The following is a 12500-nucleotide window of genomic DNA, read 5'->3' as shown; positions in this document are numbered from 1 at the left end:
GGAAACAGCCCTGCCAAAAGCAGCCCTGCCAAAAGCAGCCCCGCCAAGCTGCACCCGCTCGTGCTCAAGTATGAAGACACGCCCACTGACGCCCTGAAGGTGCCCTTTCATTCGTTTCTTGTTTGTTTTTTTTGTGGGGGGGGGGGGGGGGGGGCTTGTTAAATGTGTTATTATCTAACTACCAGGGATTCAGGCTTGTGAACCAGTGCCATTAGGCTTGTCACGGTGTTGCTCTTCTGAGCAGAACTGCAGAGGCTACACTGCCAGATGCAAACCATTAGTTAGCTGCAAAAGCAGGATGGCCAGGTTAGTTTGTTGAGAAGTGCATAAGAGTGCAAATCCACTTCTACTAATTTTTTACTTCTATTTAAAAATTCTAAAATACCAGTTTTGACGATGTGGAGATAACTACACCTGTGTAGGCTCGAGCACCGTATGCCACAGGTAAAACCAAAAAACTGTGACAGCCTTATCGTCCACACTTCCAGTGTAGATGTTGAGCACCTCTGTCTGACCTCTGACCCCTGACCCCCGCAGCGTGAGAATGGGCCCTCCACGTCCTCTTTGAAGCCGGACGTCCCGCAACACCCGTCCAAACTCGCACCCACCCCCCAACCAGCCCTGGCTGGTGCGTCAGAACTCACAGACATCCGCACCCTTCTGAGGGAGTGGGTCACTACCATCACAGGTACAGTGGGGGGGAGAGTGGGTCACTACCATCTCAGGTACATTGGGGGGGAGTGGGTCACTACCATCTCATTTACAGTGTGGGCTCTCCAGTTCTGATGATGCTAACAGCTCTGTGGCGCTAACAGTTCTCCTTCTGCAATGGTGCTAACACTGTGGCGCTAACAGTCTGTGGAGCTAACAGTTCTCCTTCTGCAATGGTGCTAACACTGTGGCGCTAACAGTTCTCCTACTGTAATGGGGCTAACAGTCTGTGGCGCTAACAGTTCTCTCACTGTAATGGGGCTAACAGTCTGTGGTGCTAACAGTTCTCTCACTGTAATGGGGCTAACAGTCTGTGGCGCTACCAGTCTGTGGCGCTAACAGTCTGTGGTGCTAACAGTTCTCCCACTGTAATGGGGCTAACAGTCTGTGGTGCTAACAGTTCTCCTACTGTAATGGGGCTAACACTCTGTGGCGCTAACAGTCTGTGGTGCTAACAGTCTGTGGTGCTAACAGTTCTCCCACTGTAATGGGGCTAACAGTCTGTGGCGCTAACAGTGCTCCCACTGTAATGGGGCTAACAGTCTGTGGCGCTAACAGTGCTCCCACTGTAATGGGGCTAACAGTCTGTGGCGCTAATAGTGCTCCCACTGTAATGGGGCTAACAGTCTGTGGCGCTAACAGTTCTCCTACTGTAATGGGGCTAACAGTCTGTGGCGCTAACAGTTCTCCTACTGTAATGGGGCTAACACTCTGTGGGGCTAACAGTGCTCCTGCTGTAATGGGGCTAACAGTCTGTGGCGCTAACAGTTCTCCTACTGTAATGGGGCTAACAGTCTGTGGCGCTAACAGTTCTCCTACTGTAATGGGGCTAACAGTCTGTGGCGCTAACAGTTCTCCTACTGTAATGGGGCTAACAGTCTGTGGCGCTAACAGTTCTCCTACTGTAATGGGGCTAACAGTCTGTGGCGCTAACAGTTCTCCTACTGTAATGGGGCTAACAGTCTGTGGCGCTAACAGTCTGTGGCGCTACCAGTCTGTGGCGCTACCAGTTCTCCTACTGTAATGGGGCTAACAGTCTGTGGTGCTAACAGTGCTCCTACTGTAATGGGGCTAACAGTCTGTGGCGCTAACAGTTCTCCTACTGTAATGGGGCTAACAGTCTGTGGCGCTAACAGTTCTCCTACTGTAATGGGGCTAACGGTCTGTGGCGCTAACAGTTCTCCTACTGTAATGGGGCTAACAGTCTGTGGCGCTAACAGTGCTCCTACTGTAATGGGGCTAACAGTCTGTGGCGCTAACAGCCCTCTCCTCTGCAGAGCCCATGGAGGAGGACATCCTGCAGGTGGTGAAGTACTGCACCGCGCTGGCGGAGGGTCGCGACCTGGAGAAGCTCGACCTCGTCATCAAGTACATGAAGAGGTAAAGGCCTCGCGCCCCAGAATCCGTCGCCGTTGGGCGTCCTGACCCGTCTGCGGCGGCTGACCCTTTGCGCTGTCCCGCAGGCTGATGCAGCAGTCGGTGGAGTCGGTGTGGAGCATGGCCTTCGACTTCATCCTGGACAACGTGCAGGTGGTGCTGCAGCAGACCTACGGGAGCACCTTGAAGATCACATAGAGGCCACGCCTCTCTCCCCTACCAGGCCACGCCTCTCTCCCTCTCCCCACCTATCAGGCCACACCTCTCTCCCTCTCCCCACCTATCAGGCCACACCTCTCTCCCCCTCCCCCTCTATCAGGCCACGCCTCTCTCCCTCTCCCCACCTATCAGGCCTCAGGCCACGCCTCTCTCCCTCTTCCCACCTATCAGGCCATACCTCTCTCCCCCTCCCCCTCTATCAGGCCACGCCTCTCTCCCTCTCCCCCTCTATCAGGCCACGCCTCTCTCCCTCTCTCCCCTACCAGGCCACGCCTCTCTCCCCCTCCCCCTCTATCAGGCCACACCTCTCTCCCCCTCCCCCTCTATCAGGCCACGCCTCTCTCCCTCTCCCCACCTATCAGGCCATACCTCTCTCCCCCTCCCCCTCTATCAGGCCACATCTCTCTCCCCCTCCCCCTCTATCAGGCCACGCCTCTCTCCCTCTCCCCACCTATCAGGCCATACCTCTCTCCCCCTCCCCCTCTATCAGGCCACGCCTTTCTCCCTCTCCCCACCTATCAGGCCACACCTCTCTCCCCCTCCCCACCCATCAGGCCACACCTCTCTCCCTCTCCCCACCCATCAGGCCACGCCTCTCTCCGTGTTTCTGTCAGTCTCTATCTGAAGGACCCAGGACTACTGGTGCGGGACGTTGATCCTAAAGAAGCTTCTGGACTGAAATGCAGCCCCTCCCTCATGCCCTACGGCACAGTTCTGCCACTGTCCCACCCCCACGCCAGCCCCCCCCCCCCCCCCCCCCCCCGAAATGAAAAGCTACAGGAAGCAGGTGACTGAGACTTAGTCAGGATAGAGAAGTGGAGACCTGTTCCTCTCCCTCTCTCTCTCTCTGCAATATCTGCTTACGCATCTGAAAAAGTAGCCTGGTAGTTAAAAAAAAAAAAAAAAAACTTTCATGAAAAATTTTTATTACAAAAAAAAAAACTTACAAAAAACTTTTTACTTTTGCAAAACAAAGTGCCAAAATTTGTCAGTATTGCATGTAAATAACAGTTCAAATCTTATAGTTAATATTGTATTTAGAAATGGGTTTGTTTATATGGAGACGTTTTATTGGTTTTTACAGTGCAGTGTTTACAACCTGTAATTAAAGACTATGTTCGCTGTTAGCTTTCTTTTTTTGGTTCCTTGTGTGTCCGTCGTGATCGAAAACAGACTGGCCAAGCCCTTCAACCTTTCCAAATTTTTGTTGGGAGGTCCCGGGTGAGAATGAACAGGACCGTTCTTTCTCGGCCACTTAATCAAGCACCTGGAGACGCGTTTTGTTTGTTTTTTCGTTTCGTTTTAAGATCGCGGCCCGTTTGGAAAGGCACAGTTTAAAACTGAGACTTCAGACTTCCTCGGAAACCAGAGCTGAGGAGAATCGAATGTATCCCTTGAAGGCGGGAAAGCACTTGGCCTTCCCTCCACACTTCGCTTTTGTTCGATTATGGCGTCGGTTCGTTTGCCGCTCTACCCGGCTCTCCCTCACGTGCCCGGTGGACGACAAGACTGAAAATCAACGCCTTAAAGGCAGTGCAGATTATTATTTTTATTTTTAAATTTTTTTTTGCCATAACCTGTATAAAAGGGAAGGAGCAGGAGGCCGTTTATCAGTACTATCCAGTGCCTGGAGACCTCGCGCTGTGAACGAAAATCATTTGTATGTTTTTTCTAAGAAGGATTATTAATAAACACTGAACTCTGTGAAAAAAATAATAATAAAAAAAAATCAGTGTCGGGAGTGTGATTACACATGGTTCGCATCCTTAATCCGAAATGGAAAAAAAAAACACGCCTTTTTTTTTACTTTGCTGCCACTTTTTATTTTCATTTTATAATTACAATCAGTCCTCAGTATCGCCATTCACCTGTACAAACAACAAAAGGCAGAAGACAGGAGTTTCTATAAATAGGCCATATCTTTATTTCCCTTCTCCCATCACAGTTCACACTTGGTGGCGGTAGTAGTGGTGGTGGTGGGGGGGGGGGGGGGGTGGGAGAGATAATGTTTCAGTTAAATCTTTTGACAATAAAAGTGTCTCTAGGCACTGATCAGAACAGGAAGTGGGAGGGAATGTGCCCATTTCAAGGATGGTGACCGAGGAGTCAGATTAGAAAGGGGGGGGGGGGGAGGGGGGTATCCGAACCATAAAACTGCATCCCAAAAGAAAAACAGAGACGAGGTAACAACTCATACTGTGGCAGGTGTGAGCTCCCCCCCCCTCCCCGGACACTAAATGACCATCGCCTCCCCTGCCAGGTGCACTCGGGAGAGTGGGGGTGGGGGTGGCAGGTAGCTGTGGGGGGGGGAGTGGTTAGAATTAACAGGCACGTTGGAATAGTGTGTAAATGTTGAAAAACTGTCACTGACAAACCAGTGGAAATAGTTTGGTTTCTCACAGAAAACATTTACTTTTCCATTAAAGACCGCACTCATACCCCCCACCCCCCCCTCAGGGGCGAAGGGGGGGCGAGGGGGGCAGGCCCTGCACCCCAAAAAGAGCGTACATGCAGAGGTGTGTGTGTGTGTGTGTCTGTGTGTGTTGTAAGGAGTGAGCTGATCTTTCTTGTGGAATACTCTGTGTGTGTGCTCCTGCTGTTCTGCTCAGATGATCTCGAAGGTCTTCTTCAGCTCCATGATGAGCTGCCAGTCAGATTTCTGCATCTCGTCTCGGAACCAGTTCTTCAGCGCGTCGATGGACGCTCGCGTGATCTAAACAAAACAAAACAAAAATCACATTCGCACATTACAGCTTTTCTGCTCTAAACCTCGCCAAGCACAAGAGCCCAAGTCAGACTTCAGGGGTCAAAAACCATTATTATTTTTTTTTTTTTTTAATACACGGTACAAGCGCCCCTAAAATAAAACTGATTGCAGTGCGAGCCCCCCCCCCCACCCCCAGGTAACCGCGGGTAACCTCACCTTGCTGACGATGATGTCGGTGGCCTCGAAGTGTCGGCCGAACATTTTGGGCGACTCGCCGGGGATGGGCTCGATCTTCACGCAGATCTCCTGCCCCTTCTTGGCGCTGTCCACGGCCTTGTGGTTTATCTCAATACTGGTGATGATGCCGATGTCCACAAACTGAGAGAACACAGACGGGACAGTGAACAGCAAGCCTCTAACCCAACACAGCGGGACAGTGAACACCGAGCCCTTTACCCAAAACAGGCAGGACAGTGAACACAGAGCCTCTTACCCAACACAGCGGGACAGTAAACAAGCCTCTTACCCAACACAGCGGGACTGACCACCATGCCTCTTACCCAACACAGCAGGACTGACCACTCAAGCCTCTTACCAAACACAGGCAGGACAGTGAACACAGAGCCTCTTACCCAACACAGCGGGACAGTAAACAAGCGCCCTAATCAACACAGCAGGACTGAACACTGGAGGTTCTTACCCAACACGGCGGAACTGAACACCATGCCTCTTACCCAACACAGCGGGACTGAACACTGGAGGTTCTTACCCAACACAGGCAGGACAGTGAACCCAGAGCCTCTTACCCAACACAGCGGGACTGAACACCGAGCCTCTTACCCAACACAGCGGGACTGAACACCAAACCTCTCACCCAACACAGGGAGGGTGCACACTCACCCCTTTGCTGGGCACGCAGAGCAGGGTGCCCTGTCTCAGCACGCCGGCCTCCACGATCACGCCCATGACGATGGGGTCCCGGGAGTTAAAGATGAACTGCGGAAGGATCCGGAGTTTGCAAGGGAACACAGCGATGTGTCTGAGGGGGGAGGGGGGGGGGGGGAGTGTCAGCTCGCATGGGGCCAGTGAAACTCTGCAGTTGTCCCCGTGTGATTGGACATGTGCAGCTCTAATCACAGTGATTTCAGTTTCTCCCTAGGAAAGGTGGGCATCTCCCTTTGGCTGGTCTCCCTGGAGTTTTATGTGCAGTAATCACAGTCACCTGCCATTAACAGCATGATCTTTTCGACCAGGACTCGGCCACTGTGGAATGGCTGTGGAATGAGAACTGCACAGCATTTAGTCAGAGCCGGTGTGACCAGATAATGTAAGAGTGATGCTCTATGAAGTGGCCAACAGGTGGAGACCACGTTCCATAAAATCAAGGAGTTGCTGAGAACGTGCGATACATCGCCCACGTCAGTGGAGCTACCAGGCAGAACCCCCCCCACCATCTTGCCCCCCCCCCACCCCCCACGGGCACGCCCAGCGTCGTACTTGAACTCTTCCTGTTTCTGCTTCTTGTAGTCCTCCCTGTACTTGGTGAAGGCGTCGAACAGGTGGTAGATGATCTCGGCACTGAAGATTCGCACGCCCAGGCTGTCGGCCATCTCCTGAGACTCCCGCTCCACCTTCACGTCGAAGGCCAGGATCACCGCATACCTGCGGAGCGGGGGGGGGATGGGGATGGAGGGAGGGGTGATGAAGGAAGAGATGGACAGAAGGAGAGTAAGTGGACAGTGAAGGAAGAGAGAGATGAGAGAAGGACAAAGGGAGGAGATTTCTCTCTGTACACAGGTAGATGCATGGTTAACTGAACACACTGGCATCAGGTGGTGAATACATCGGCTGGATAAAGACAGTCGCTGGATGAGGGCAGTCGCTGGATGAGGGCAGTCGCTGGGTAAGGGCAGTCGCTGGATTAAGGCAGTCGCTGGATAAGGGCAGTCGCTGGATTAGGGCAGTCGCTGGATGAGGGCAGTCGCTGGGTAAGGGCAGTCGCTGGATTAAGGCAGTCGCTGGGTAAGGGCAGTCGCTGGATTAGGGCAGTCGCTGGATTAGGGCAGTCGCTGGATGAGGGCAGTCGCTGGGTAAGGGCAGTCGCTGGATGAGGGCAGTCGCTGGATTAGGGCAGTCGCTGGATAAGGGCAGTCGCTGGGTAAGGGCAGTCGCTGGGTAAGGGCAGTCGCTGGGTAAGGGCAGTCGCTGGGTAAGGGCAGTCGCTGGGTAAGGGCAGTCGCTGGATAAAGACGGTCGCTGGATGAAGACAGTCGCTGGATAAGGGCAGTCGCTGGATGAGGGCAGTCGCTGGTATGATTCGGGAGCGTTCCCTGCAGGTGCAAGGCAATGACACGCCCCTCGGGCTGACAGGGGGCGGGACTTACTGAGGGTCGTGCTCCAGCATGGCCGACGCCTTCATCACATCCTTCTTGTGTACGGGGCCAATATTAATGCCGGCGTACTGCAACGAGACACGCAGAGGAGATGACAACGCAGTACAGCACGCTCGCACACTCGCACACGCACTCACAAGCACACTCGCTCACTCACAAGCACACTCGCTCACTCACAAGCACACTCGCTCACTCACTCACAAGCTCACTCACATACCCGCTCGCTCGCCCTCTCTCGCCCTCTCAGCCTGAGATCACTGCAAACATGATCCTTTTTTCTGCTCTTGGAGACACGCACTTTTGTGACTGGGATCTTGTTTGGTTATTTAGCTCTGTGCTGCATGGGATACAGTAGTTAGCTCTGTGCTGTGTGGGGTAATTGAGGAGGTAGTTAGCTCTGTGCTGCCTTGGGTAGGGAAATTATCTCTGTGCTGCATGGGGTAATTAAGGGGGTAGTTAGCCGTGTGATGCGTGTGGTAGTAGAGGAGGGTAGTTAGCTCTGTGATGCGTGTGGTAGTAGAGGAGGTAGTTAGCTCTGTGATGCGTGTGGTAGTAGAGGAGGTAGTTAGCTCTGTGATGCGTGTGGTAGTCGAGGGGGTAGTTAGCTGTGTGATGCGTGTGGTAGTAGAGGAGGTAGTTAGCTCTGTGATGCGTGTGGTAGTAGAGGGGGTAGTTAGCTCTGTGATGCGTGTGGTAGTAGAGGAGGTAGTTAGCTCTGTGATGCGTGTGGTAGTAGAGGAGGTAGTTAGCTGTGTGATGCGTGTGGTAGTAGAGGGGGTAGTTAGCTCTGTGATGCGTGGGGTAATTAAAGGGGTAGTTAGCTCTGTGATGCGTGTGGTAGTAGAGGAGGTAGTTAGCTGTGTGATGCGTGTGGTAGTAGAGGAGGTAGTTAGCTCTGTGATGCGTGTGGTAGTCGAGGAGGTAGTTAGCAGTGTGATGCGTGCGGTAGTAGAGGAGGTAGTTAGCTGTGTGATGCGTGTGGTAGTAGAGGAGGTAGTTAGCTGTGTGATGCGTGTGGTAGTAGAGGAGGTAGTTAGCTGTGTGATGCGTGGGGTAATTAAAGGGGTAGTTAGCTCTGTGATGCGTGTGGTAGTCAAGGAGGTAGTTAGCCGTGTGATGCGTGTGGTAGTAGAGGAGGTAGTTAGCTGTGTGATGCGTGTGGTAGTAGAGGAGGTAGTTAGCTCTGTGATGCGTGTGGTAGTAGAGGAGGTAGTTAGCTCTGTGATGGGAGTAGTTAGCTCTGTGATGCGTGTGGTAGTCGAGGGGGTAGTTAGCTGTGTGATGCATGTGGTAGTAGAGGAGGTAGTTAGCTCTGTGATGCGTGTGGTAGTAGAGGAGGTAGTTAGCTCTGTGATGCGTGTGGTAGTAGAGGGGGTAGTTAGCTCTGTGATGCGTGTGGTAGTAGAGGGGGTAGTTAGCTCTGTGATGCGTGTGGTAGTAGAGGAGGTAGTTAGCTCTGTGATGCGTGTGGTAGTCGAGGGGGTAGTTAGCTCTGTGATGCGTGCGGTAGTAGAGGAGGTAGTTAGCTCTGTGATGCGTGTGGTAGTAGAGGGGGTAGTTAGCTCTGTGATGCGTGCGGTAGTAGAGGAGGTAGTTAGCTCTGTGATGCGTGTGGTAGTAGAGGGGGTAGTTAGCTCTGTGATGCGTGGGGTAATTAAAGGGGTAGTTAGCTCTGTGATGCGTGTGGTAGTTAAGGAGGTAGTTAGCTGTGTGATGCGTGTGGTAGTAGAGGAGGTAGTTAGCTGTGTGATGCGTGTGGTAGTAGAGGAGGTAGTTAGCTGTGTGATGCGTGTGGTAGTAGAGGAGGTAGTTAGCTGTGTGATGCGTGTGGTAGTAGAGGAGGTAGTTAGCTGTGTGATGCGTGGGGTAATTAAAGGGGTAGTTAGCTCTGTGATGCGTGTGGTAGTCAAGGAGGTAGTTAGCCGTGTGATGCGTGTGGTAGTAGAGGAGGTAGTTAGCTGTGTGATGCGTGTGGTAGTAGAGGAGGTAGTTAGCTCTGTGATGCGTGTGGTAGTAGAGGAGGTAGTTAGCTCTGTGATGCGTGTGGTAGTCAAGGAGGTAGTTAGCTCTGTGATGCGTGTGGTAGTAGAGGGGGTAGTTAGCTCTGTGATGCGTGTGGTAGTAGAGGGGGTAGTTAGCTGTGTGATGCGTGTGGTAGTAGAGGAGGTAGTTAGCTCTGTGATGCGTGGGGTAATTAAAGGGGTAGTTAGCTCTGTGATGCGTGTGGTAGTCGAGGGGGTAGTTAGCTCTGTGATGCGTGTGGTAGTCGAGGGGGTAGTTAGCTCTGTGATGCGTGTGGTAGTAGAGGAGGTAATTAGCTGTGTGATACGTGTGGTAGTAGAGGAGGTAGTTAGCTGTGTGATGAGAGTAGTTAGCTCTGCGATGCGTGTGGTAGTCGAGGGGGGTAACACACCTCCCAAACGCCGCGTTCCTGCGTGCAGGGGCAGTTTGGGAGGCGCGTTGTGGGGCAGAAGCACTCACTGGCACTTTGGAAGTGCGGAGGAACTCCAGCAGGGCTTCGAGGGAGCCGAGGGTGGAGGCCTGCACATACACACCCTTCTCCTCCAGCTTTATGGAGCTCAGCGTCTGCTTCAGCTCCCGCACCAGCTCATCCTGTGGGGGGGGAGGGGGGGGAGGGTGAGAGGGAACGGGGTGGGGGGGGGGAGAGAGAGAGGGGAAGGGTGGCAGAGATAGAGAGGGGGAGGGGGGCAGAGAGAGGGGAGAGAAGGAGAGAGGGAGAGAGAGAGGGAATTAGAGCTGAACAGGTTCAGTCAGCTGGCATGCTGAGACAGCCCACAGAATTACAAACTGCCTTCACTGGCTTGGGAGTTAAAATGGAGGAAATGAGGACTTGTGGGTGGGGGGGGTGAGCGGGAGAGAGAGAGAGGGAGGGCAGGGAGAAGGGGGTCAGAGAGAGGGGGAGACTAAACTCGCTCAGGTGGAGGAGGGGGGCGTGGCTCAGAAAGGATCGGCTGCTCATACCCTCAGCACCGGGATCTCGTCCTCCTTGTGTGCCACCAGCAGGGGGAGCCCCGCCAGCGTCTTCTCCAGGTCCTTCCCCAGGATCTTCACCCCCTGCGCCGTGGAGACCTCCTTGTGCTTCTCGTACTGATTCTGTCACCATAGCAACCACAGCAGAGAGAGGCTCGTTAGGGTTTTCGCGATTCGCGATTGACCTTCGCACCTCCCGGGCCGAGCCGACCAATGAGAAATGACGATAGCCGCCGCGCGTTCTTCTAAGGCTTTCACCGATTGGTCGGCATGTCAGAGGGTAGGATACGGGTCTCTAACTGACGTTAAGATCAGAATATCGGTCTCTTTCAGTTCGTCTGAAACGCGTCACAGCCCAACCGCTTCCCGAGCATGCGAAGCCCCGCCCCCTAACCCCGTTACCTTGACGCGCAGCTCCTTGAGTGGCGGGGGCAGCAGGAGGCCCCTGATCTGGGTGACGATGGGGCCCTCCACGCCCGGGACGATGATGGTCTCCCCCTCCCGCAGACACCCGTTGATCAGGATGACGTCTATGGTGGTGCCCATGCCCGGCAGCGCCTTAACCTGGGGGGGAGGGGTGAGTTGTGGGGGGCGTTAGGGTTTTACAGTTTACACTCGACACTCCCGGGGGACCCTCACACAGCTGAGAGGTAAACGAGCCGAGAGGTAAATATTCAAAAGACAAACAATTCACTTCCTCCCATAAGGAGGATCTGAAGGAGGCTGAAGCGTTTGGGAACCGGACCCCCGGGGCCGGCCCCGCCCGCAGTCAGGCCCCGCCCACTCACCTCCATGACCTGCGCCCGCAGCTCGTCGCAGTGCGCCAGCCGCCGCGCCAGCATGGTCTGGGTCAGCTCCACCAGCAGGGCGATCAGGTTGCCCATGCCGTCGCCCGAGTGGGCGGACGTGGGCACCAGGGAGACGAAGGTGCGGGGGTCCTTGTTCTCGAAGAAGAGCGCGGCGTTCAGGCCCTGCGGGGGACACAGTCGCGGTCACCAGCTCCGCCAACGCGCTTCGCTGGCCCGCCGGTGCGTTTCCATGGCGCCGGCGTTCGGTTGCCATGGCAGTGGCAGTTTATTAATCAAGCCGCCCGCGTCGGCCCTTCTCACAGGTGCTTGTTCAGCTGGCGCCAAGTAGCGGCGTTTACGCCGGGCCCTCGAGGCACAGCGGCAGCCTCATCCAATGAGACAAGGGCGTCTGTCTGCTGGAGTCCATTAATATGGGCCCCGTCGCCTCCCACAGACTGAGGACCCAGCTCTTTAGACTACACCCCCCCCCCCCACCCCCCCACCCCCCCACCCTCTCCAGCTCTCCCCCGTCTCTCTCTGGATTTCCTTTTGGATACTGGTTATAGTTACAGCCCTTTACAGTGTAAATAGGTTATCTGTCTAGTGGTACTTCCTGTGGTTAAAATACAAATTGCTGCGTGTCAGGTTAACAGTACCCTTAATGGGCCTCTGTGCTGTCACACACTGATGCTCTGCAGTGATGTCATCGCTCTGGTTGAAAGCGGCTGTTCAGTATGACTCATTTTAAAGGTCCTTGGTGATGCTGTGTGACTGCCAGCAAACAGGAAACAGGACAGACCCGAGCTGAAAGCTGCCTGCTGGGATTTGTAGTCTCACACAGCGCTAACACTGGCTAACGTCAGAGCGGGGCGGACGGAGATTAAACTACGCGGAATCGATGTCTGATTCAGCCCCTCCCCCTTCTGCGCCGAGGGACAGTTAACCCCGCCCCCTTTTTGTAGGCGTGGCCGCCATCGCTGACCTGCTGGGCGAACTCCAGGATGACCGCCTTGGTCCTCTCGTCGAACTCGTCTTTGGTGTTCTTCTTCTGCTTCTTCAGCGTGGCCGCCACGTCCGTTTCCGGACTCTTCTTCCAGTCGTACAGGCGGTCGACCTAAAGGGGGGGGGGTTAGGGGGCGGCAGTGTAGTATAGTGGATAAGGAACTGGGCTTGTAACCGAAAGGTCATGGGTTCAATTCCTGGGTAGGACACTGCCATTGTACCGTGGAGCAAGATACTTAACCTGCATTTCTTAAGTATATATCCTGCTGTATAAATGGATGCATTGTAAATGCTAAGTACAACGTTGTGTAA

At 54.0% G+C, this 12500-nt stretch overlaps 2 protein-coding genes and 2 long non-coding RNA genes across 5 annotated transcripts in view; 3 read left to right on the top strand and 1 right to left on the bottom strand.

Moving 5' to 3' along the window:
* Nucleotides 1–2391, top strand: part of rev1 (REV1 DNA directed polymerase) — a 32953-nt gene extending 30562 nt beyond the window's left edge. The window contains exons 19-22 of the mRNA XM_035392539.1: nucleotides 1–99; nucleotides 538–688; nucleotides 1989–2091; nucleotides 2175–2391. The exon at nucleotides 1–99 is cut by the window's left edge and continues 122 nt beyond it. Coding sequence (XP_035248430.1) covers nucleotides 1–99; nucleotides 538–688; nucleotides 1989–2091; nucleotides 2175–2286 — 465 coding nt within the window. The 3' untranslated portion in view covers nucleotides 2287–2391. The remainder of the gene's footprint in view (nucleotides 100–537; nucleotides 689–1988; nucleotides 2092–2174) is intronic.
* Nucleotides 2392–4781: 2390 nt separating this feature from the next.
* eif5b (eukaryotic translation initiation factor 5B) overlaps nucleotides 4782–12500 on the bottom strand; it is an 18851-nt gene continuing 11132 nt past the window's right edge. For both annotated transcript variants that reach the window (XM_035393319.1, XM_035393320.1), the window contains exons 15-24: nucleotides 12169–12300; nucleotides 11187–11369; nucleotides 10801–10962; nucleotides 10390–10521; nucleotides 9889–10020; nucleotides 7399–7475; nucleotides 6512–6676; nucleotides 5915–6053; nucleotides 5231–5392; nucleotides 4782–5020 (exon numbers count right to left, since the gene is read on the bottom strand). In XM_035393319.1, coding sequence (XP_035249210.1) covers nucleotides 4913–5020; nucleotides 5231–5392; nucleotides 5915–6053; nucleotides 6512–6676; nucleotides 7399–7475; nucleotides 9889–10020; nucleotides 10390–10521; nucleotides 10801–10962; nucleotides 11187–11369; nucleotides 12169–12300 — 1392 coding nt within the window. In that variant the 3' untranslated portion in view covers nucleotides 4782–4912. The remainder of the gene's footprint in view (nucleotides 5021–5230; nucleotides 5393–5914; nucleotides 6054–6511; nucleotides 6677–7398; nucleotides 7476–9888; nucleotides 10021–10389; nucleotides 10522–10800; nucleotides 10963–11186; nucleotides 11370–12168; nucleotides 12301–12500) is intronic.
* On the top strand, nucleotides 8024–8329 carry LOC118213999. Its single transcript, XR_004762564.1, has 2 exons — nucleotides 8024–8184; nucleotides 8257–8329. It is a non-coding gene; the product is annotated as an uncharacterized LOC118213999 (long non-coding RNA).
* LOC118213998 lies at nucleotides 8548–9250 on the top strand. Its single transcript, XR_004762563.1, has 2 exons — nucleotides 8548–8616; nucleotides 9106–9250. It is a non-coding gene; the product is annotated as an uncharacterized LOC118213998 (long non-coding RNA).

The sequence above is a fragment of the Anguilla anguilla genome, chromosome 15, assembly GCF_013347855.1.
Source record: "Anguilla anguilla isolate fAngAng1 chromosome 15, fAngAng1.pri, whole genome shotgun sequence".
NCBI lineage: Eukaryota > Metazoa > Chordata > Actinopteri > Anguilliformes > Anguillidae > Anguilla > Anguilla anguilla.
Note: the sequence above shows the minus strand (reverse complement) of the source record. Positions and strands in the feature narration are given on the sequence as shown.